This window comes from Octopus sinensis, linkage group LG3, assembly GCF_006345805.1.
Source record: "Octopus sinensis linkage group LG3, ASM634580v1, whole genome shotgun sequence".
Taxonomy (NCBI): domain Eukaryota; kingdom Metazoa; phylum Mollusca; class Cephalopoda; order Octopoda; family Octopodidae; genus Octopus; species Octopus sinensis.
The window spans coordinates 98,919,790-98,947,365 of NC_042999.1; the positions used below are offsets into that span (position 1 = coordinate 98,919,790).

General features: G+C 33.7%; 1 protein-coding gene across 7 annotated transcripts in view; it reads left to right on the forward strand.

The window, feature by feature from the left end:
* The window catches only part of LOC115209264 (regulator of G-protein signaling 7), a 496,388-nt gene that overhangs the window by 160,580 nt on the left and 308,232 nt on the right, over positions 1-27,576 (forward strand). For all 7 annotated transcript variants that reach the window (XM_036501194.1, XM_036501193.1, XM_029777562.2 and 4 more), the window contains exon 2: positions 8,603-8,699. In XM_036501194.1, the coding sequence (XP_036357087.1) occupies positions 8,603-8,699 (97 nt within the window). The remainder of the gene's footprint in view (positions 1-8,602; positions 8,700-27,576) is intronic.

A 27,576-nucleotide genomic window follows, 5' to 3' on the forward strand; every position in this document is an offset into this window, starting at 1 on the left:
CATGGAAAATGGATGTTAAAGGATGATGATGATCTTCATCACCCAATGTGTCGTTCCTGCTTTCAGATTGCAGGGTATGATTCAAAGGGGATTAGGCTTCTGTTTCTCAGAGATCATGTAGCTATATAGCAGTTTCATTGTTGGCTTGTGTTGACTTTCCTCAGTCATTATATTTTTTCCTTTTTTAAAGGTGGCAGTGCTTTAGTTTTGCTCGACTAACAAAACAGGTTTCCCTCTGTATTTTATGTTTATATGGCTAACAATATGGAAAAGTATCCAACTGTAAAAACAACTGCTCTTAGAAAATACAAATGACAGTTTTGTCCCATCTATCTAAGCAAAGAAAAATAGATGAAAAAAAGTTGAGAAAAATATATTACAGCATGAAAGAAAAATTAACCATGAATCATTGATATTAAAAGACAATCAAACAGTAATATAAAAGATAAATGTTTGAGCTTACTGAATGCAATAACCTTTAAGATAAGTTATAATGGTCATAAAATTCATATGAATTGCATGACTAACATGACTATATGAAGAGCCATGAAAACATTCTATAAAACAGAATAGGAAATGTAGTCAATCAGATCTTAGTATATTAACAAAAAAACAAAGAAACATACACACATACTCTCTCTCTCTCTCTCTCTCTCTCTCTCTCTCTCTCTCTATTTCATGCACACACACACACACACACATGATTGACTCTGCTGATTTTGATGTGGGAGCATCCAGTTGCTTGATCAAATGAACAAGCTACTCATTGACTCAGTATATAATGTTGACAGGCATTCGATAGAGACACATATACCCTTAATGTAATTCTTAGGTGTGTGTGTATGCATGTAAGTATGTGTGCTTGAATACATGTATGCATATTTGTGGGTGTATGTATATATTATGTATATATGTTTAATCACAACAAATTGGGCTGGTTAGATAATGTTAGTGATAAAACAAATTTCAGATGTAGCTATAGAGAAAGTTCAGGAAATATTTTGTCAATATAAGAGGTAGTTATTGACATAAGAGAAATATTTGAGTGTATACATGCAGTAATAAATTCATCACTGCAGAACAGAAAGGACTGTAGGGTTTCTTCTCAATTAATAAAATGAAATAAATGAATTAAGGACATTAAGTGACCAATTACATTAAATCACATTAAGTGATGCTACTTCCACTGTGCCTTTCTTGATACCTCCCTCAATTTTCTCTTTCACTATCACCCTGTCTGTTAGTCTCTCTCCTCTTCCATACACACTTATTGCACATATGATGGATTTCCCTTCAAATTTTATATAGGAACATGTGTGTGTATATATATATATATATATATATTCACATGTGAGCACAGTTACATATGCATACATATATATTCATATAATAATCACATGATCATATGACCAACCAAACTATTGGTTGTTGTTATACATCACTGGTCACAATAGGCTTTATCTTGTTTTTAGCTTTTGAATGATGCCACCCCACTGTTTTGGCTAGTAGGCCAACATTCCGCCTGAGTGGAAAAGCCAGTCTGTCTCAGGATTACCCATTTACAGATGAGTGGACTGGAGCGACATGAAATGAAGTGTTTTGCTCAAGAACATAATGCACCATTTAGCTTGGGAATTGACACCATGATCTAGTGATCATGAGTCCCACACATCTTCACATGTACATATCAAAATATATAATGAAAATTTGTTGAGAGGCATAAAATACTAAATGCGTTAAATAATGATTAACTATATATATATATATATATATATATATATATGTGTGTGTGTGTGTATATATATCATACACATTTGTTCTTTGATTAGAACACAGTTCTAGCAGAGTGGAAATAGTTGATTATTTTATAACAGAAATTGGCGAAATAGAATTGCTATTGTTACTGTTGTTACCTGGAATGACAGGATAAAATGCTTTGTTATGACTGTTGTTTTTATTGTTTAACATGTAACCCAGAATACATTATCCAATGTGTTTATTATTCAAGGTGGTAGGTTGTTTAAGGTGGTAGGATGTTTAGGAGCTATTTCTATTGGGTCAAATATTCCACACATGTGCTCAATTGTTGACTTGAAAAGTCTATGCTGTATTGATGGTGTGGAACATCTAGGTTACATATTGTTCCTTTATCCTTATCTCATTGGTTATTGGTGTTGTTCCCTAGTAATAAACGTATGTTATGGACTAGTGGTCAGTGCATTGCCTTTATTTCGATGCTAACTGATATTCATAGAACAAAGTTATAAAACGTCTTTGTTTTGAAATATAATTGATAGAAGTTAGCCAAATTGAATAAAATCATTTTTTTAAATTCTTTTTTTTTTCTTTTTTTTTATAACCATAAAAATATTTATAAATTTATTGGTTTTGATCTGGAAAGATAATTCAGTGACCATATTTATTTTGATTAATGGTAATTAACTTTAAAATAGCCACAACTATCTTTCAGAAAATAACAATATTTCTCTAGTAATGACAAAATTGTCTAGGCTTTTTATATCTAAGTAATATAATGAAATTAATTTAACCATTACAGCAATAAAATTACTTGGTATTAATTCTGTTTTTGTTGAATTGGGAAGTATAAAATTCAAAAGAAAGCAATACTCTAATGAATTACTAGAATGCATTTTATCTCAGTGTAATGTGACTTGATTAATGTAGTTTTGATGTTGCTCTTGTTGTTTTCCTCAAGTTGACCCTGATTGCCCTTATCTATAAACAAAGGCATACAAACCTTAACCATTTCATTTTCATTTCAGGTATAGGATATCTAAGAATACATCATACAATATATTTGTTTTTAATAGAATATAAATGAAGAAATTTAGTTGCTAGTTATAGAAGGTCAAGCCAACATATATTATACTGTAGCTCAATATAGTGCAATAGTGTAGTAATGTAGAATGGAGTTCCAGGTGATTTTAAATGTGTTTATACCTGTAGTTGATTGAGCAAATCTATGTGGCCCATTGTGGCCCTTCTCTTGTCTATTTTAATGTATAGTGTATCGAAGACTAAACTATTCAATGTGTTCTTTTTTTCATCTTCACTTTCAAGAGTACGGAATCAGTACCAACAGTACACTGTACTTGATCCAACTTACTTCACTTTTTCCATCTAAAATCTCTGTAATTTCATTGTTATTGTCTCAAGCAGAAATAAGTATTGTTAGGGTCTATCAATTGTGGGATTAATTATGCCCAGAAAGAAATGCCTGGTTGCAATATGAAGTTTTTAACCAGACAGTCAAGTGCGTAATAACGATATATTTCTTTTCCAAGTTCTCAATTTGATAATCACTTATTTGTAAGAGACAGACTAGGTAATTTTTTGAAAATAAACTTTCTCACTATGTCTATCTATCTATATATGTATATATATATATATATATATATATAAAATCATCATCATCAAAATTATCATAACATCCATTTTTCCATGGGTTGGATGGAGTTTATTAAGCCAGATGTTCTATGGCTGGATGCTCTTCCTGTTGCATGTATATACCTTTTATCAATTTTTTTTCGATATTATTTAAGGACATTTGAATGGTCATTTAAAATTTAACAAAAAATTTTATCTTTGGCAAATTTTGGATTCAATGTTAATAGTCAGACTAACTTCAAAAACTGTTGTAATATACATCTAAACTAATTTCCCTTGACATTTGTTGCTGATAGTGCCTACATTTCAACTTTAATTTATATTTCTTAACAAAGTTGTTTATTTGTGTTTTTTTTTTAAAATTTATTACCTTCTATTTTTAATTTATAAATTATTTTCTGCTTTGTTGCAAATTGTTATTGTTGGAGCATGTGTGTGTGTGTGAGATTATAACTGTTCTTTGTGTGGGTGTAGTTGTGTGTTTACACCTGCATGTGTTATTTTTACGCAAACATCTAGCTTAATTTAGGTGCAGTGTTTATTCTGGTTTTATTTGTCCAAATGTTATTTTCATTGTCTTTCTCTTGCATCACAATGACTAAGTGATAGAAACAATATAACTGTGTACATAATGAATTGGTTATTAGATTACTATCTATGGAATCATGAATTCAAATTCACTGCTGGCATTTTATTGTGTTCTTGAACAAAACCTTTTATTTATCCCTAATACATCTACGTGGAGGCGCATGGCTTAGTGGTTAGGGTGTCAGCATCATGATCGTAAGATTGCGGTTTCAATTCCTGGACTGGCCGACGTGTTGTGTTCTTGAGCAAAACACTTCATTTCACGTTGCTCCAGTCCACTCAGCTGGCAAAAATGAGTAACGCTGCGATGGGCTGGCATTCCATCCAGCTGGGGAACACATATGCCAAAGAAACCGGGAAATCGGGCCCATGAGTCTGGCTAGGTTTTAAAAGGGTGCATTTATTTTATTTTATTTTAATACATCTACTGCCACAAAACAAATCAAGGCAGTCATTCAATCTGCTTGAAATGGCAACCAGATGTCCTTAAAATTTCTAGCTATTGTCTAAAATAAAGGACACATTTCCCAATGTAGTCCATTATATATAAAGATGAGATAATTGCAAGAGGAATACCTTTGATCATAAATTTGCTTGATCAGGTTTGATCAGAGATTAAATGAGCAACTAAATTTACCCTTAAAAATCTAACGGGGGTTTGGAAGGTCATTTCCATTACAATATACACCAGTCCCAATATCATCGTAATCATAAATTGTTAAGCTAGCTATCATTCCATCTCTATAATTATGTATTTATTCAGTCAATTAATGTACTTTAGTCACTTCATTTTACTCAGTTTCTTCAGTTTCACTTTTCTTGATGTCTTATCAGTCATCATAATTTTTCATTCATGCCTCAGTCAACAGACTTTTGCTCCTTTATCAAGAAACACTTATCAGTTTCCACTCTATCTGTCTTCATATAACAAGATAATCATAATTCATAATCATTATTCACCAAGCACTATTTAAGTTTCACTACTTTCTCAAATGTTTGTAGTCCTTATGCTTATATTCACACACACACACACACACATGCACACACACACATACATACACACACACATACACACACACACAGAGTTAGTCAGTCATAAATTGTCTCATATACAATTACTTACATATATTAACAGATTTTATTAATAACACTATAGCATTATCAAAATCTTGGTCTTTGGAGTTTTCTTGCTTCACACTTATATGTAGCAAATTGGCAGAGCTGTTAAGAATGTGGGATAAAATGCTTTGCAGTGTTTGTTCCAGTATACCATGATCTGAGTTCAAATCTCACCAAGGTCAAATTCCTTTCTATTTGACATGACCTTTTTTGGAAAGTAACTAATAGAAAGTACCACTAAAGTAGAATGGTAGAATTGTTGGAGCGTTGACCTAACAGGTTGTGGTATTTGCTTTGGCTCCTTTCATTCTGAGTTCTTGTGGTCCTTTAAGGGAGTTTTTGTTGTAACATTGAGGCCAAATATTCAGTTTCAGGATAACTTACTCCTTCTTCTAACCTGTTTACCTGGCTTTGAAAAAAAAATAAAGGACCATAGATGTTGCTTTTCTAGTGGTTGATTTGTAAAACAATAATTAATTAAAGTAACATCTGTTAAAAGGTTTCTAGATTTTCTTTCCACTGTAGCTAGGCCTTCACTGGATAAAATCATTGTTTTCTGTTTCAATACAAGAAAATAAGAACTTGTGAGAAGTGTGTCTTTATACCCATAACCCATATAAACTGACAGTTTAATACCATATATGCATTAACCAAGAAAGAAGTCATTTTTACATCCTTTAATCTACAAGCCCTTTGTTACTTGTTGTTTAGTTTGATGGATAGAATCAAAATTCTTAGTCAAACATAATTTTATTTTGTTACTCCTTATCTTTTGTTTGGTCAATGTTTTTATGATATAGAAGAAATGGCAGAATTCAGTCTAAAATTATCATCACTTCTGGCTCACTGTTCTGCTTACTAAACTATCATTTGACATCTAATCATTTATATTCAATACTAATGACTGATTAATACCCATCAACAGAAACATTAAATGTTGTAATCTGAACATGATCCAAAATGCCGATAGTCATGTAATTATTTAAGTCTTCGATGTACAATGCAAAAGCTTTTATGTTATATTTAACAGTAATTATCTACTAGTGAAATTTGCAATATCATCATTGCAAATAGAAAGAAATTTGGGGTTTAGATACAAGGAAATCTTATTGATTTTTCACTGATATTCATTAACTCAAAATTGACTCAGACATTATCCCATTATCCGATATTAATATAAACTGGGATACTAATTCTGAATAAGCAATAAGATGTTAAGTCTCTATGGCAGAGATAACAGGTTCAAACATCAGCTGTATTATGTAGTTTTTATTGTGCGGCTAGTTGAAATATAATTGATGAGTGACTAAGTTGCTTGACTACTGACTATATAGAAGGTACTGGCATGACTGTGTGGTAAAAAGCTTGCTTCCTAACTTCATAGATTCATGTTCAGTCTCACTGTGTGGCAACTTGGGCAAATGCCTTCTATTATAAGCCCGGGTTAACCAAGGCCTTGTTAGTGGATTTGCCAGACAGAAACTGACAGAAGGAGATTGTTGGATATATACTCTTTTACTCTTGTTTCAGTCATTTGACTGTGGCCATGCTGGAGCACCGCCTTTAGTTGAACAAATCAACCCCAGGAATTATTCTTTGTAAGCCTAGTACTTATCCTGAGAGTCTCTTTTGCTAAACTGCTAAGTTACAGGGATGTAAACACGCCAACATTGGTTGTCAAGTGATGGTGGGGGTCAAACATAGCCACAAATACATACATATATATATATATATATATATATATATATACATATATACGATGGGCTTCTTATAGTTTCCATCTACCAAATCCATTCACATGGCTTTGGTTTGCCCATGGTTATAGTAGAAGATACTTGCCCAAGGTGACATGCAGTGGCACTGAACCTGGAACCATGTGGCTGGTTAGTCCTGAGGTCAATTTGTTTGATCAAACTCTTCAAAGCAGTGCCCCAGGATGGCCACAGTCCAACTACCAAAACAAGTGACAAATAAATGATAGTCATAAATTCCAATTATTTTGAAGCTATTATTTTGTGTTTCACTAAAGCAAGTAATTTTACCAGTCCCTTTCTTGTCCTTGCACACCTGACTCACATCTCAGCAAGTTGTGTCATAGCAGTCATTTGACATTATACTCAACTTTATCTTTTATCAGGGTCTAAAGCTGGGGTGCCTACACCCGCTGGGTGTGTATGATGGCATTTCAATAGATGACAAAGTAGGAAAGTACATATGTTATTAAAATCACTTTTACAAATAAAATTATCAACTTTTAAAAATAGCAGTATTGCATTAAGTACACAAATTATTTTATCATTTTACTTATTATGACCAAGAAATCTGTCCTCATTCCATTTATATCAACACATTTGTATAAACCTGAATTCAGTTCTCTTCTGTCAATCAAGACAAAATGAAAGAATTATTTGAATCCACAGGCAGATCTTTGGGTTGCAACCAGTTAGGTAGTTTTATGATTTGATAAAGTTGCAAATGAGAAGCAGGAACAATCAAGTCATTGTATTTTATGTTCATAATTGCTGTTAATTTCACTGTTTACTATTTCCCCCACTTACTCAATTTACACTTGCATTTTATGTACTGAGTCCAAAGCTTGATTTTTTAAACTTTTATATTCAATTTGTTCTTCCACAGTACTGAATGTGGTTCAATTAAAATATGAATAAATTAATACAAAATCAAACTTTTTCACTTCACTTTTAAATGTGATACTGATTCATCAATGTTTTCATTTTCAAATATGATATTAACTTTGTACGGGTATGAAATTTAATCAAACATATTGTTACAGAAAATATTTGGAAGCACTGTGTTATGCATGTAGTTGGCGTTTACATGTCTGAGGTATTTTGGAAGTGCCTGTGCTCTTTACAGGTTGACAATCGACAAGTTCTAGTCTTATTTCATTGTTGAATATCTTATCAGTAGAAATGTTATCAAATAGAAAAAATCAATTGCTGCTCCTATAAACAAAAACATTCCACCTATGCAAACCTGATAAGAGAGCATCTACTTAAAAGCAAAAGATCATTAAATAAGAAATGTTTGATCTTTGTCAAGATGTTAGTTATTCAAAGTTTAACTGGTTTTAAAACTACACAAATTACACAAACCTGTTTAGAAAAAAAAAAAGAATAAAATAAAATAAAGCAAAGCAAAATGTGAACTGTAAATTAATACGTTTTTAATTAAGCTGTTGTTGATTTAAAATTAAATAAAATGCCAATGTTCATGCAATAAAAAATAAAACTGTTGATTTTAAACTGAAGACTATAAATCTTTAAATTTATCTTATCAATTAAAATATCTGTTTAATGTAGAACTAATTGGAAATGTATTTTATTCTTATATCCCTAGAGGTAAGAAATTAAACCTAGATCTAAATCAATTTTAAAAAAATACAAAATTGTCATTTTCTTCCTTCAAAAATTGTATACAAATATTCTATTATCTATTATGGAAATCATTATTTTGACTTTTGCAGATGGAAAATATCTTGGACCGTATGCAAGATGAAAATACTGGAGTACCTGTGAAAACAGTAAAAAGTTTCATGTCAAAAGTCCCCAGTGTTTTTACAGGTATGTTGCACAATATTTTTTTTGTGTATGAAACAACTCACATTTATTGTGGCTGAAGGGTAAAATACAGAAGTAGTGAATCAATGATGGAAATATAATAAAAAAAACTACTGATGTGAAACTAGCCTACATACTCAATTCTCTATGCTGCTATATTATGATATACATACATCATAAGCTTATAGGTATACATGTATATGTTTATATAAATATATATATATATATATAAATGTATGTATGCTTATATATATGTGTTTATATATATAGAGATATATATACATATATATATGTATATGTATATATATGTATATAATGTTGAAGCTACAGATTGAAGATTGCACTTTTCAGTTATTTCAAATATTTTTCATCCTCCTCTCCAGGTGCTCTCTCTCTATAGTCAGCAAGACTGACAGATGCCATTCATCTATTCAAAACCTACCTACATTCATACATACTCTCAATATTACCTCATCTGGTGGCAAGCTGGCAGAATCGTTAGCATACCGGGTGAAATGCTTAGTGGTATTTCGTCTGCCATTACGTTCTGAGCCCAAATTCTGCCGAGATCGACTTTACCTTTTATCCTTTTGGAGTCAATTAAATGAGTACCAGTTACATATGTTTATTCCCACCCTGCCTGAGGTTACCATGGTCTTTTCTGTAGGCTTTTCTTTCCATAAACCTAATCTTTTTACATTTTTAAAATTCTTCTGTGATACACGATCCCTATTGATCGTTTTTTTCTTCTTTTTTTTTTTGTTCCTGATCCCTTTTGATAGGAATTTTACTTTCTTTCTTATTTTTCCCCTTTTTTTCATTTTCGAAAAGAAAGCTCTACATTTTGTATTTGTCCCCTCAGTGTTCAGCCCTGTGTCACCAGTAAAGAAAGTTATCTATCTGTCTGTTTGTCTATCTAGATTGATCACTAGCCACTAAACCTTTTTTATTTTCTCTCTCTGCTTATATCTGTGTTCCTTTCTGTTGAAGAGCATGGGCATGAAACATAAAAGACTTTCTCATTTCCTGAGCATTAAACTAATGCATCTGTTTGTTGTTTACACACCTGTCTTCATATTTTTTTTTTTTGGTAAATTCCAACTGTATATGTATATGTGTGTGTGTGTGTGTGTGTGTGTCTGTCTGTCCTCTCCTGCCATGACTTGACAACCAATGCTGGTGTTTCTATGTTCCTGTAACTTAGTGGTTTAGAAAAAGAGACTGATAGAATAAGTACTAGACTCACAATGAATAAGTCCTGGTGTCAATAAGTCCTAGATTCAAAGAATAAATCCTGGATCCAATTTCTTCAATTATAACACTTTAAGGTGGTGCTCCAGCATGGACGCAGTGAAATGACTGGAACAAGTAAAAGAATATATATATATATATATATATATATATTATATATATATATATATATAAAAGGAAATGAAGAAAATGCTGACAAAATAATTTAAGTAATTTAAGTAATTTAATTAGGTGAAAGTTCTTTTTACCGGTTGCGCATTTGTTATGCTTATCAAAAGATGTTTTTTTAAGAGAGATAGAGTTCCTTTCTGATAGATTTTTTCCTCTTATCTGGATAAGAGGAAAAAATCTATCAGAAAGGAACTCTATCTCTCTTAAAAAAACATCTTTTGATAAGCATAACAAATGCGCAACCGGTAAAAAGAACTTTCACCTAATTAAATTACTTAAATTACTTAAATTATTTTGTCAGCATTTTCTTCATTTCCTTTTTTATATATCACAACTCGTGTTCCACATCTTCTTTTTTAAATATATATATATATATATATATATATATATATATATATTATATATATATATATAATATATATATATATATATTTGTCAGTGTTTAGGCATAAACAAACTTTAGGTTAGTTACAATATGTTGGTGAAATATTTTAACTTTTACAGGCAAATTCACTGCAGTTAGTGTGGGGAAAAATTTTTGTCTTTTAGTAAAAGGTGTAAAAATCCAGTGCAGTCCCCCTTTCAAATTCCCAGATACTGTGTTTCTAGCTTTTTAGCCTTTATCGATGAGAATTACCAAAGTGGGGTAACTCTGGAAAGATTTAAAGCTGTAGTTTTATATATATGTGTGTGTGTGTTAATGTTATTCTAGCTGGTGACAAATTCAAAAGGAATGATGCCAGGTCACTTAAAATAAAGTACTCAAAAGTCTGAGAGTGAATAAAAAATATTTAATCTCTAATCATTATCCCAACAAAATACATATTTTGTTTTGCTTATGGTTCATCACCATAGATCAAGGATACACAACCTTTAACATCCAAGGGCCAAACCATGAATTAAATCACTTAAAGTGAGCCACAAAGTATATCACATATTTGACCCCACCTGCCATTGGAAGGGGTCAAATAATGCTGTAGAAAATATTAAAATATTTCAGTCCTGATATATACATAAACGTGTACCAAAATATGCATGTAGAAAATCAGTGTTACATAAGGAATAATAAATTTATACATACATCTATTCTGAAATATAATAACATACCTTGCATATGAAAAGACACGGTGATGCAACACAGGCACAACCTTCTTGTATGCCACGCAACGAGTTACTGGAAACTAAATTATTAGCAACAAGCATCCTAAACTTGCTTAAAACACGTTCTAACAAGTTCATACCTTGTACTCCGCAAAATGGATATGACAATCTACTCTATAAAGACATGAAAGATATAAAAGGAAATATAATAATAAAAGTTCATAAATAAATACTATTACATGTATTTTCAGTGTGCGATTGTGGGACAAGCAGTTTGCCATGTTAATCTTCAGTTATTTCTCTAAATAAGAAAGTCTTTGCAAAATGGTTTTGCAGGCTGTAAAAAAATGCTTTTGTGGGCTGCAGGTTGTGCATTGCTGCCATAAATGATACAATATATATATTTTGTTGGACTAACAACTATGGAATAACTATGTCTTTCTCTGCCACTTACTATTTCCCCCCTACTCACTCAATCATCCATTCTGTCCTTCATACATACTCCTCTTTTGTATCCTGCTGTTACTGCTGCTATGTGTGACTAATTTAAATCCCTTTCCTTCATTCTATCATTTGTGAATACTGCTGAGGTTAGACTTTATTCATTGTAGTTATTTTCCTCTTGTTTACAATGAGACAAAAGTCATTTTCTTTGTGATTGTAACTGGGATGTTTGTTGCCTTTTCCATGCCTTGTCAAAGCATTACAATACATCTGTGTATGTATATTTCGATAGAACTGTATTATGTTTTCCTGTCCATAGTGCGCCATCTCTTTGTTTGTTGTTGTCCCCTTCATTTTATTATCTTTTCTATATAATATCTACCAACTGAGTGATATAAACTATCAATAGAGCAACACGAGGAGTAGTGCCAGAGAATTTAATGTCTTTAGATTTTGAAAGTGCTGAGACTAAAATGATTCTGGTCTCCAGGGCTGATGATAGGGTGTTTCATGTTTAATTTGTTCTTTTTCCATTAATCATTTCTATATTCCACTTTGATTTTTACTATATATATATATATGTGTGTATGTGTGTATGCATGAATAGATGATATCTATATATGTATGTATGTATGAATGTATATATATATGTATGTATGTATATATATGTATGTATATATATATGTATGTATATATATGTAGGTATATATATGTATGTATGTATGTATGTATGTATATATGTATGTATATATATATATATGTTTGTATATATGTATGTATGTATATATATATGTTTGTATATATGTATGTATATATATATGTATGTATATATGTATGTATGTATATATATATATATGTATGTATATATGTATGTATATATATATATGTATGTATATATGTATGTATGTATAATATATATATATATGTATGTCATCATCATCATCATCATTGTTTAATGTCTGATGATGATGATGATGACATACATATATATATATATATACATTGGCGTTAGGAAGGGCATCCAGCCGTAGAAACACTGCCAGATCTGACTGGGCCTGATGAAGCCTTCCAGCTTCACAGACCCCAGTTGAACCGTCCAACCCATGCTAGCATGGAGAACGGACGCTAAATGATGATGATGATGATATATGCATGTATATATATATGTATTATGTGTATGTATATATATATATATATATATACATATATATTATGTGTATGTATATATATATATATGTATTATGTGTATGTATATATGTATTATGTGTATGTATATATATATATATGTATTATGTGTATGTATATATATATATGTATTATGTGTATGTATATATATATATATATATGTATTATGTGTATGTATATATGTATGTATGTATGTATGTATATATTTTCATAATAATAAGGGAATACCAATTCCGGCATCACAGGGATGAGATATTCAAGTTAAGAATATTAAGTTGAATAATTCTCAATAAATAAATGCATATACATCAAAGTACCATTAGAGACAGAAGTCCCCGTAAAATTCATCAAATCAGAATATCAATTCAACCATGTCATAGAATATTATATTTAATACTATTTATGTTCAAAGTTATCGACTACATGTGTTTCATGATGTTGTATACTATGTTCATGAGACACGCAGTCTCTTACAGAACCTCCCCTTATATACAACCCCAATCTTCAGGTCCACCTATCTCCCATTTATAACTTTATCTATCATTATATATTTCAACTTAAAGCTATATCAAACTATACAGATGTATAAATAAATTCCTAGTATGTCAACACATATAGATGTGTAAATAAATTCATTGAACCCTGCAGTTTAAGCCATAATTAATTAAGAATTAAATGTGAATTATGCCTAAAAAATATATATATAAAGGAAAAGATATATATACGAATGAGAAAATATATATGAATGCAGAAAGAAATATATACTAATGAGAAGAAAATATAAAATTATAAGAATAAAAATTAAAAAGATATATATATATATCCAAATGAAGAGGACGATTAAGAAACGAATGGAAACTAATATGGATGACAAAAATGTTAACTTTCAAGATGTAAATTTAAATATTAACTCTTCATTGTAGTAGTTAGCATGTTTTTGAAAGATCTCATAATTCAATGAGAGAATTGAAATTCTTAAGTTAAGGTAAGTTAAGTTAAGTTAAGTTTAGTTAATTTTTTGGCTCAAAAAGTAAAAAGCAAGGCTATGTAGGGGGACATGGAGTTATGTACAGGGTGGTGTTCATGCAAAGAGCTCAGGCCATTTGTGGTCAAGGGAGACTTTGAATCGAGCAGTCGTCGGCATCTTCACTATCTCGTCCGGCAGCTTATTCCACGTATCCGCAACCCGGACAGAGAAAGCCTCTCTCCTTCGATTGATGTTATCTATCAATGTTTCCTTTATAGAGGGGATGGTTACTATATGCATTTATATTTAAAATTTTCATTCAATTTATAGAAAGGTTGTATCATCCCAGTTGCAATATTCAAATTTGCATCTAGAAAGTTAACATTATAATGTTCCTTATAAATTGTAGTTTCTAAACCATATATTTAAAAAAAAAACAGTATAATTTCTTTTTATAATTTTCCAGAGTCCATCTCGTACAGTTTTTTGTTATCAAAAGCAAATCGTCTCTATATAACTCCCCATCTATTTTTAGATTTTCTAGTTTTAATTCCAAAAGTAAATATATCCCTACAAGGTCAGTTACATGTGCTGAGTCTGGCACCCCCTATCAAAGTTCTCCCTAGTATCTTTTCTTGCCCATATTTTATTATTGTATTTTATGAGTGATTTCCTTGCCATTTGGACTACCTTAATTTCCTCCATAGTCATTCCCATTTTGTTTTTAGCATACATTAAAGCCTTATTCAGCACTATCTCATTTATCGATGCATAATAATTGTCAGTATCTATTTGTATAAATTTATATTCCTTACTGTTTTTTATATTTTTAGACCATTCTAACATTTCCATTGTACTGCCCCATAATTTTAGGTGATCTAAATTATTTAATTTCTTTATATATTTTCCTAATATCATTTTACTTAATTTCCCTAAGTCCGACTTACATGGGCATATTAATCGGACTTTAGGGTCTGTGTAGAAATTATCCTTGGGTGCAACAGCATATAAGGTTCTGTTTTTTTATCTAATTCATAATTAGTCATTATTTCTTTATATCTTTTATTTATTTTCTCTAAAGTATTATTTTGAACTATTTTATATTTTTTATTGAATTCTTTCTCTAGTAAGCTATCATATGTGTTTATGTCTAATCTATATAAATTTCTAGTTTTATCAGGTTGTACGAAAACTCCTTCTGTATTTCTAAGTTCTTTCATTTTAATGGCTAAGTTTTTAAGATATTTATTATGCCTATTCTGGTATTTATAGAATTTTATATTTTTTACTATTTCCCAAATTTTATCTTCCAAATTTTGCAATTCTTTATTATACGGTGGTTCTTTTCTAGATTTAAATTTATTACTAATCAGTTTATTACTCTCTGTATTATTAGTGTCTAAAGTGTTATAATTATTATTGTAATGTGCTTTCCATTTAAGTCTGTTTATAAAATTCTTTATACTATTAATTAATTTAATCTTAAATTCTTTTTTTTGGTGGAATCTGAATGTCTTTCAATGATGAATTCCACTCAAGGGGTACTATCTTTCCTGTGTATGCCATACTTAATTGTTAGTTCAAACCTAGCCAATTAAAATTAGGTTATTATATAATTATATTATATCTTTATAATAATAAGGGAATATCAATTCCGGCGTCACAGGGATGAGATATTCAAGTTAAGAATATTAAGTTGAATTATTCTCAATCAATAAATACATATATGTCAAAGTATCATTAGAGACAGAAATCCACATAAAATTCATCAAATCAGAATATCAATTCAACCATATCATAGAATATTATGGGTGTGTTCATTGACCTGTTTCTCAACAACACTCCACACATAATAGTCCAATGGATTGAAATCTGGGGAATTAGGAAGCCAAATTTTAGGGGTTATGTGATCATGAAAATTTTCAGCCATCCATTCCTGTCTTACTAGTGCTATGTGTGATAGTGCAGAGTCTTACTGAAGCACATATGGCCTTCCATTGCATACACTGTCTATCTAGGAATTAACAATTATTTCCAGGACCTCAATGTAGGCCTTGTGGAAAGAAGTAAGGAGGCATCACATGTCCTTAATTGCTGACAACCCCTAAAACCATGACAGTTGTAGGAAATTTTGTAAGCATAATACTTGGAACTTCAGAAGAGTCTGCACATAACCATCTGCCATTTCTTCTGTTTACTCTTTGATTTTGTTTGAAGTTTTTCTCATTTGAGAAAAACCAAATCAAATCTTCTGGATTTTTCAGTTTGTTTAAGAGCCTTTTAGATCTGATGTAGTGATTTTCTTTTGCTTTTTCTGACAAATTGACCTTTCCTCATCATATAAGACTTATATCTGATGTGTTCGGGGACAACATTTTGACTGTTCTATCTGACGCATAGAGATCTTTTGCAGTTGACCTCATGAACTCTCTGGGATTGTAATCAATTGCCTGTTAAACTTGCTGGATAAGTTCAAGTGTTCTGATGATTTTAGAGCATTTAGAATGCTTTTTATACTTTGATACTGGTGATACATTTCCATCTTCAGTCCCTAGCTCCTTACAAACTTTGTTGATGAAAGATCTGGCAACTTTTAAAACTTGAGATATTTCTAAATCGCTATACTTAGCCTTTATAACAATAACAGCAGACTTCTACATTTCTTGAGTAAGCTGGGGGGGGGGGTCTGCCATTATTATTTTCTGAAACAAAGATTATACAGATTAGCAAAAATTGCAGCAATGACCCCAAAAAAGTATGTCCTCAAATAATTTACAGACCTTGTATATCAATGCATTTTGATTTTGCTGCATTATTTTTCCATGCTTGCAAAGGCTGTTAAATGTTGTAGCTTTGCCCCAAGTCAGTTTGATCAAGTGGATTTATGATCAAATGATCATCTGTGATTATCTTATTATTTTTCTTGTTGCAGGGTAACTCAGTGCTATATTATCAAATGTGTCTTCAGGTAACATTGTAGTGTATCGTTTGAGAGATATTTGGGTGCTATTTCTTGCAGGTGACTCACAGGGGACTTCTCATTTCTCAGCATGCAAAGGTGGGATGATATTAGTCTGTTGGTTTGTTTGTTGGATCAGATGTATTTCAATTCTGGATACCCTTTCTACATTGAATTATATATATATATATATATATATAATATATAAAATATAAATTAGAGATAAAACCACTATTATGCAATTCAAACAATTACTCCCTACTATTATTATTATTATTATTATTATTATTATTATTATTATTATTATCATATATATATACTTTATTAAAAAGCAGCAAAAATATCACAAAAACTGTTGCTCAGAGTTTCATGTTCCCATTCGTTGGACAGTTTTCTTTACAATTCTAAAGAAAGCTGTCCAAGGAACGGGAATGTGAAACTGTGAGTAACAGTTTTTGTGATATTTTTGCTGCTTTTTAATAGAGCATATTCTTCTACCTCTGGTATTTGAGTAATATTATTTTCCACCTTGTTTCACATTTATGTGTTTACTCTGGAATATATATATAAAATATAGAAGTTAGAATAATGTTCATTACGTATAATTTCTTTATTATAGCAAATTTGGCTTTCAGCAGTTTCCAGTAGTCATTACAGATAGGTTTACTCAATTTGTCTATTGATCAATTGAAGTAAATTAAAAGACCTAAGAAAATTAATAGCACCTTTGTCAGAGCCATTGCTGGAACTAACAAACAGAATATTTGGAATGGCTATTGTATGGGATTTTTAAGTAGAAAAGGTAAAGGCAGGTTACAATATAATGATAACAAAAATCATAATATACGTAAACTGAATAGGATTAAGAGAAAGATAGAGCGCAAAAAGATGTAACGGAAATAGGTTGCTTCTTGCACTTTTAGGGTGCAACTGGCACATTCACAATTTCCGCTGCTTAAATTTCCAGATTCTACCAGTCAAAGAACTCAAACGCGACAGTAAAAATATATACTCTTTATTGTTCTTATAACAGTAAGAAATAAGGTGGTATTTGGTTCCGCTTGGTATGGATGTGTCAGAGCTGAAACTTTAACGCTTGTAAGTATCTTACAAGTGCAACAGCAAAACTGAGCTGGTCAAAATATGGCGTCCTTAGGGAGCAAAGAAAATATGGTCTGCAACAAATGTCTGGTGGAAAGCCTTCTACCCGACTGCTACGTGAATTAGTTGATCACACATATGAACATACGTGCTTTCCCTTCGGTCGCAGTGCCTCAAGTCGCTCTGCTCACTGCTGCTATGCATCTTCCTGTACGCCTTGTAGGTACCTCTCCCCTGCCTATCAGTTAATGATACATCAGCAATCCCTTCTTCCGGTCTTCGCGCATGCGCGAGAGGGCTCTTCCCCTCTGCCTTTTCTGAGGACGTTGCGCGCGCGCGCTGTTGGATAGCGTCACTACAAAGATAAACAGGGAAAAGAAACTTACAGAAACTTTATTGTTTTATGCTTCATTTGTGTCCAAATAGATACAAATATCCCTAGGAAATTTTTTGCTGCCTTAGATAAGTACTTCCCCACCTTGAACAGGTATGGGAAATTATTTAACAGACACTCTGTAAGATTTGCCTACTCCACTATTAGAAACCTTGCACAAATCATAGCATTTCACAACACCCATAGATTAAGGGAATTAGAAAACTCAAAATTGACAGAACTAGACAGGAATAGAATAGGTGATAATAAAAACAGCAAGGCCAGGATTAAGACTAATAGGAAGGACAAGATCAATAAAAATGGCACTGAAAAAAAAATGGTACTGGAAATAAGAACAGTAGCAGTGAGGTAATGGTAATGACAATAGTAGTAACAATATGAATAATGACAGTAATGATATAGGTAATAATGGCAATTGTGTGAATCACTCTAAAAATAGCAATAATAGGAAGGAAAGTGCCAGTTGTAACTGTAAGGAATGTGTGTTAAATAAATCTTGCTTAGAAAGGAACATAGTATATCAATATGCAATAATTACACACAACACAACTTATGAATAGATAGGATGTTGCACCACAATGTTTAAGCTACGATATTATAACCACATCTTGTCATTTAGGCATAAGAATAAAGAAAATGTGACATCAGTTAGCAAGTTGATATGGCAACTTAGGAAAGAAAATGTAGAATATGAACTGAAATGGTCAATCCTCAGTAGAGCTAAACCTTATGAAATAGTTAGGATGAGATGTAAACTTTGCTTAGAGTAATTATTCCAAATCTTCAACGCAGTAGGTAACCTCATTAACCATAGGCAGGAATTAAGGATAAGCTGTAAACTTTTTTTTAATAAATCATATAGCAGGTTCCCTAATTAACTGTAATAATATAGTGAGAGATACAAGTCAAGATAGGTATAGTGACAAGGTGATAAATGGGAATTTCCTAATTTTCCTGTATATGTTTATAGGTCTTCTGCTTATTTTATTTAGCTTCATTTCGTTATGCTTAAAAGACTTAAGATTACTCTACGTAGGTTATATTTATATTTATATGTATGTTGGTATACCTATCTACATGCATGTGCTGTGTATGCCTCTGTGTATGTGTGTGTGTAAATGTCTGCATATATATGTGTATGTGTGCGTGTACGTATGTGTGTGTATGTGTATCTATATATGCATGTATGTGTGTGTATATGTCTATATATGTATATATATATATGTGTGTATATACATATTCATACATATGTATGGTTGTGTATGTATGAATAAATGTATATATTTTATCTTGTCCTATATTTTGTCCTATTTTATTCCTATTTTATTCCTTTAAGGTTTTATATTTTAACTCGAGTTTTCTACTTTTAACCAGTATTGAGACTATTACCCTCTTATTGTTGTTTTATCATTACCCCTTGGTTATTGGTATTGTTACTTCTGTTATTATTTGGGAAGATTATTTTATTGTGATTTTGATATTATTGGTTTTAATATCATCATAATTGTTTTGCAGTTCTATATTTAAGAGATGAGGAATTATGTACATTATTTACATTTGACGGATATTTGTCCTCATCTTGTTTGTTGTTAACACAGCATTTTGGCTGATGTACCCTCCAGCCTTCTTCAGGTGTCATGGGGGAATTTTGAACCTGTGTTCTCATTTCTAAGGTATTTTTTGATGTTGTTGTTATTTTCATTATTATTATTATTATTATTATTTTCATTATTATTATTATTATTATTATTGTTGTTAGTGTTCAGGTCACTGCTTGGCATCGAACTCAGAATCTTGGGGTTAGTAACTTGCGCTCTTAACCACTACACTATATGCCCATGGGCAATTATGGAGTGAATTTTAGGGCTTATAAATCTAATATTTTTCTATCTTTTCTTAATACCCTATGTGAAAGGCCTCTCCAAAAAGATACAAAAGATATGCAGCCCATATGACATCAGGATAGCATTCAAGAGCAATACAACACTTCGCAAATATCTCCTTCGAGTAAAACCTACTGTAGAAGAGAATATGACCAAAGACTACGTGTACTCCATCCCATGCAGCTGTGGTAGGTTATACAAAGGCAAAACATGCCGCCTCCTCAAAATAAGGGTAGACAAACATCACAAAGCTGTGACACAAGGAGATATTGATAAATCGGGTATAGCTGATCATGTATGGAAAAATGGAGACCATCTCCTCCTGTGGGATGAAGTTAAAATAATAGACAGGGAACACCACTGGAAAATACGAAAACTAAAAGAAGCAGCACATATGCTAGGACACAAGAACCTCCTAAGCAGACCGAGTGCAGATATGAGTAGCATATGGGAACTGGTATTATGTATGGATAGAAAAATATTAGATTTATAAGCCCTAAAATTCACTCTATAATTACCCATCGGCATATGGTGTAGTGGTTAAGAGCGCAGGCTACTAACCCCAAGATTCCGAGTTTGATTCCAAGCAGTGAGCTGAACACTAAAAATAATAATAATAATAATATAATAATAATAATAATGCCCTGATGCAGTACCAGGCAGTGGCTCTCATGGCTTCTGATCTTAACTGATTGGAAGTGTTATCATGTACATTGTTTTGTCTTGGTATAAAAGATGGGCTACAGCAAATATTCTGCTCAATACCACAGATTTGCTTGTCAGTTGTTTGACCTTAACCAGTTGAGCATGTGGCTGACGATATGTGCATCTCTGATCACGAGCAGAAGGAGTGGGGGAGCATCATAGCCATGTGTTGAGAGGGATTCTTTGGGGTTTGAATAGTTCACCTCTGGAAACATGGGTGGTTCTTTCAACATCCTTAAACAACCCTTATTCAGGGACCGTTTGAGCGGGATAGGCTACTCAACCTGAAGAAAATTCTAACTGGGCCCCACCTGCAAGGTCATGTGCTGTTTATCTTGATATGAGATCACCATGTCGCACACATATGGTTGTGATGCATGTGCCTGGTGTACCTTTATCAGATGGGTAGTCATGATGGGTATATTGGGCTTCGTATATTTTACCCCAGTGTCACTTTGATGGCATGAACTGCTCTCTCACATAATAATAATAATAATATAATAATGCCCTGATGCAGTACCAGGCAGTGGCTCTCATGGCTTCTGATCTTAACTGATTGGAAGTGTTATCATGTACATTGTTTTGTCTTGGTATAAAAGATGGGCTACAGCAAATATTCTGCTCAATACCACAGATTTGCTTGTCAGTTGTTTGACCTTAACCAGTTGAGCATGTGGCTGACGATATGTGCATCTCTGATCACGAGCAGAAGGAGTGGGGGAGCATCATAGCCATGTGTTGAGAGGGATTCTTTGGGGTTTGAATAGTTCACCTCTGGAAACATGGGTGGTTCTTTCAACATCCTTAAACAACCCTTATTCAGGGACCGTTTGAGCGGGATAGGCTACTCAACCTGAAGAAAATTCTAACTGGGCCCCACCTGCAAGGTCATGTGCTGTTTATCTTGATATGAGATCACCATGTCGCACACATATGGTTGTGATGCATGTGCCTGGTGTACCTTTATCAGATGGGTAGTCATGATGGGTATATTGGGCTTCGTATATTTTACCCCAGTGTCACTTTGATGGCATGAACTGCTCTCTCACATAATAATAATAATAATAATAATAATGAAATCAAAAAATATCTTAGGGATAAGATCCCAGGTTCGAAATTTCCCCAAGACACCTGAAGAAGGCTGCAGGGTATATCAGCCGAAATGTGTTAACAACAAACAAGATGACAAATATCGGTCAAACGTAAATAATGTAAATAATGTATAATTGTTTTGGTATAACAAATTACTCTGCAAGTTTACTCTAATTCTCTAAAATTATTCCCCCACTCTGCTAGATTAAAAACTGAAAATTACTGTATGAAATCTTTGAGCGAGATGTAAACAGTAGCAATATGGAATTGTAACATAATTGTCAACCAAGTGTGGCATCATATACATGTGTGGGGAGGGGGAACAGTACTACTGACGTTTATAGCCCTGTCATCCTGGGCTATACATGTCAGTAGCACTGTGTCCCCACTACCCATTTGGGACACCACACTTGGTTGGCAATTACATGAAAATTACTTTTGACTCACCCCATGTCCAGAAAAGCCTATATCAAATTTTAACACATTGGCTAGAGAATAGCTGACCTTCATACAATGTAAATATGGTAGTATTGCTGACCTATATTTGTGACTGTCCCTCCAATGTGATCTGGCAATATTTCTACAGCTGGATGCCCTTCCTAACGTCAACCACTCTAAGAGTGTAGTGGATGCTTTTTACGTGCCACTGGCACAGGAGCCAGTGAAGCAGGCCTGGCATTGATCATATTCAGATGGTGCTTTTTATGTTCCACCGGCACAAGAACCAGTCAGTGGGTACTGGCATCAGCCATGTTCGGTTGGTGCATTTTATGTGCCACCGGCACAGGAGCCAGTCAGGTGGACCTGATATTGACCATGTTCAGATGGTGCCTTTTACATGCCACCAGCATGGGAGCCACTCAAGGGGCAATGCCACCATCTATGATATTGGTTTTACTTGACACAGTAGGTCTTCTCAAGCATATCACCCAATGCATCAGGGGTATTCTTAACAGGTCCGGACATGCATGACTGCCATCTCTCTTTAGTTGCCAGGTCTTCCCAATCACAGCATATCTCCAAAAGTCCCGGTCTCCTGTCATTGCCTCTGTGAGGCCCAATGTTCGAAGGTCATGCTTCACCACCTCATCCCATGTCTTTCTGGGTCTACCTCTTTCACAGGTTCCTTCTATAGTTAGGGAGTGGCACTTCCTCACACAGATGTCTTCATTCATACATAACACATGGCCATACCAGTGCAGTCGCCTCTCTTGCACACCACATTTGATGCTTTTTATGACCAACTTTTCTCTCAGGATGCTTACACTCTGTCGTGTATGCACACTGACAATACACATCCAGCAGATCATACTAGCTTCCTTTCTTTCAAACCTATGCATGTCCTCAGCATTCATGGCCCATGTTTCACTGCTGTTTAGCATGGCAGATTGCACACATGCATCATATAGTCTACCATTCATGCTGAGTGAGAGGCCCTTAGTTGCCAGCAGAGGTAGGAACTCCCTGATCTTTACTCAGGCTATTCTTACTTTAGTCACTGCACTCTCAGAGCAACCACCCCACTACAGACTTGGTTGCCTAGGTAGCAAAAGCTATTAATTAACTACTTCTAGTTTCTCTCCCTTGTATGTGATGTGATGGAATCTGTTTTCTGTACATCTTCAGTGTTTATTGCCCCAGTGCCTCTGCTACACAAAAACTATTTTCCCAGTTAACCTGCCTTTGATATTGCTGCACCTTTTATGTGTCCATAGCTTACACTGAGTACATCATATGGAGTTTCTGCCCACACCTTTTCTACAGACAAGCAGGGCCATCTACCTGAAGGGGTTTGTGATTTGTCTGCCTTTCTACTTACTAAAACATTGGTTTTTGCTAGGTTAACCCTAAGGCCTTTCGATTCTAGACCTTGCTTCCACACTGTAAACTTTGTCTCCAGTTCTGGCAGTGACTTGGCTATTGGAGCAAGGTCATCAGTATAGAAGGGTTCTCAGGGGCAGCCTGTCTGGAATTCCTCTGTTATTGCCTGGAGGGCTATAATGAATAAGAGGGGGCTGAGGACGGATCCTTGCTGAAACCGTATTTCTACTCAGAATTCTTCACCATACTCATTGCCAACCCTCACCTTACTGACAGCATCCCTGTACAGGGCTTGTACAGATCTTACTAGTCACTGGTCTGTCTCCAGTTTCTGCATTGACCCCCAGATAAGGGATCAGGGGACCCTGTCAAAAGCTTTCTCCAAGTCAACAAAAGCCAAGTACAGAGATTTATCTTTGGCTAGGCATTTCTCTTGTAGTTGCCTTACCAGAAATATAGCATCTGCTTGGCACAAAACCAAACTGCATCTCATCCAGGCTCTCTCCCTAATTAGTTGGGCTATGACCCTCTCTGTAACTTTCATCACCTGATTCAACAATTTGATACCACTGTAGTTATTTCTTTGTAAATCATCCCCTTTCCACTTGTAGCAGTTGACTATGGTGCAGTTACACCAGTCATCGGGTATGACTCCTTCATGAACTATCTGATTTACAATGCAGGTGACCAGACCATAATCCACACCGACTGATATTTTAAGCATCTCAGCGGTGATTCCTGATGGGCCAGGTGCTTTCCCTGTCTTCATATCCTTAATTGCTTTTTCTACCTGGGTACTGTTGATTTGGATAGCTGGTCCCTCAATTGGGTCAACCTTTGGCAGACTCTCCTCCTCCCATTCATTCTCTACATTCAGCAGTCTTTCATAATGGATTCTCAAAGTCTCTTTTTTTTTAAGAATCATTAAACGCAAGGGCACCTTCATCCAAGTGGACACATTTCTCTCCTATGACAACAAGGTTTTCTCTCACACGCTGTCTTGCAATCTGAAATACTTCAGTTCTTTGGTCCTCACATGGCTGAACATTGGCAAACTTCTTCTTTTCTGCTACTCCCTTGGCTATATATACCTGTCTACTAGCTTCCCTTTTGGCTATCTGATACATTCACCTGCTACCCACTCTTGCAGACTTCCGAGGTCTGTTCCCTTACTCTAATGACCCTATCTACAGTATTGGAATACCACCATATTATCTTAGGTCTGGAAGGGACTTTGCACCAGCCACAAATTTGGTCTGTGGCACTCAGCAAGCTGTCTCACAGGAATTCACAGCTGCCTTCTATGTCACAGGCAGCTGACTAGCAGAGTCATCTGATTGATAGGTTATCAGGGGGCTAGTTGGCTTCCGGAAGTTGGTGTTGCAGATCAATAGGTTATTTGCATCACAGAACTCCAGGAGCCTAGTTCCCTCTTCATTTCTGGTACCAACTCCATGGCCCCCATGTACACCATGGAAGATACTAGATTGCTGAGCGATATATCCATTAAAATCCCCAGCCACAAAGATGAGATCATTGTTACTCATCTTTGAGGTAGCCTGTAGAAGAATATCATAAAAGTGATCCTTCTGTTTATTTGGTAGGCCCGCTTGTGGGGCATAGGCAATCGTTTTTTTAGAAAAACGTAAATTCAGAGAAGAAACACACTCTAAGTAGAAGAGAAATCTCTCTCTCTCTATGTATATATATATATAATTTAGCTGTGAAGTTACATAGGTGACTGAAAAGCCAAGAGTTTTGTGCCATCAGAATATGACATGATAAGGCAATATTTTTCAAAAATCTGCCTATTAAGAAAATGGATAGAATATATAGAATAAAATAAAATAATAGGGAGCACAATAATTCTTATAATTATAAATATCACAGACATATATCAAAATTATTTTATCGTATTTATTCATTCTCTTTGTTTTTAAAAATATTGATTTGCACAAGGCACTTCAAAAGTGTTTTGATAGAAATATCTAGAATGTTTGTCCTTGTATATAAAGAGAATATTTTTGATATATAATTTAGTTTGATAAGTGTAAAACATGAAACTCTTGACCTTGAATCACTCATGTAGCTCTACAGCTACTATAAGTGTGTGTGTGTGTGTGTGTGTGTGTGTGTGTGTGTGTATGTGTGTGTAATTATGTGGTAAAGAGGTTTTCTTCCCAATGACATGGGATCTTGTCATCTTGGCACCTTGGCACCTTTTGAAAATCTTTCTCAACCAAAACTGTCTGACAAACAGGAATGTGAAACTCAGAGTAGTAGTTTTGTGATGTTTTTGCAGTGTTATTAATAATATATATATTATTAGTCCAGACAGCTATATGGTTAAGAAATTTGATTTTGGGTTCTGTCCCACTGTGTGTCATCTTGGACAAATGTCTCATGCTGAAACCCATGACCAACCAAAGACCTGGGTGGGGAATTGGTAGACAAAAGCTGAGAAAACCTGTTGGAAATAAATGTGTGTGTGCTGTTAGTCATTCAAATGAGTTGCAGTTGAATTGTATCACTGACCATGTCATAGGTGTACAACAAAATATTTTGACACTTTATAATACATAATACTATGAAACAATAAAAGTGAATATAATAGTAAACAGGTCTGTGTACCTTACGTGGGTGTTATGACTCTTCTTAAATGTAACTCAGTTTTATCATACAGCTGGTTATATCCCTAATAAAGTATATATACCTCTGAAATATATACGTAAAAGACTCAATTTTTTTTTTTGAAGCAGTGATAAATAATATGCTTGTGCCTGTCATTGTATGAGCAGCAGATTTGTAAATGTTTGTTCTCTATCACCCAAGATGATATTTGTTCTATATATTGGTAACCAAAGGAATCAATCTCCTGCTCAGGGTGAAGGTTTTGGTATCACAACTTTAGCCAGTTGCTTTTTTTCTTCCTTTGTTTCCTTTTTTATTTTTTTGGTTCAGTTCAAAATGCTAATGGTATTTTTATCTATTGCACTAATCTCATTTCTTCAATACTCATTATAGCTGCATAATTTTCATTTCAGTGGACTAGTTTTTGAGGATTTTGTAGATTAATGTTGTTGTAGCCACCTATCGCCTTGCATGTAAGCTGTTGTTGGTATAGTTTTTGCCTTAGCTCTGTCATTTTTCAATGATCCTGAAAGCCATTAGATTGAGTTGAGTTAGCTAAGTATGTGCTACAGAAGGCCTCCAAGTTCATGTAATGTTGCGTTGGATTCATGCTTTTCAGTTAATGCATATAACTTTGTTGCAAGTGGTTTGGATATATTCTTCCTATAACATCTACTTTCTGTAGTAATACCTTCAAATTATTCTTTTGTAGGCAGCTTACAATTGCCATCGTGCATTGCAAAGTTTATTGAACTTGACTTATATTACTCTTTACTCTTTTACTTGTTTCAGTCATTTGACTGTGGCCATGCTGGAGCACCACCTTTAGTCGAGCAAATTGACCCCAGGACTTATTCTTTGTAAGCCTAGTACTTATTCCATTGGTTTCTTTTGCTGAACCACTAAGTTATGGGGACGTAAACACACCAGCATCGGTTGTCAAGCGATGTTGGGGGACAAACACAGACACACAAATATATACACACACATACATATATATATTTATATATATACATATATATGATGGGCTTCATTCAGTTTCCGTCTACCAAAACTACTCACAAGGCTTTGGTCGGCCTGAGGCTATAGTAGGAGACACCTGCCCAAGGGGCCACACAGTGGGACTCAACCCGGAACCCTGTTGTTGGTAAGCAAACTACTTACCACACAGCCAC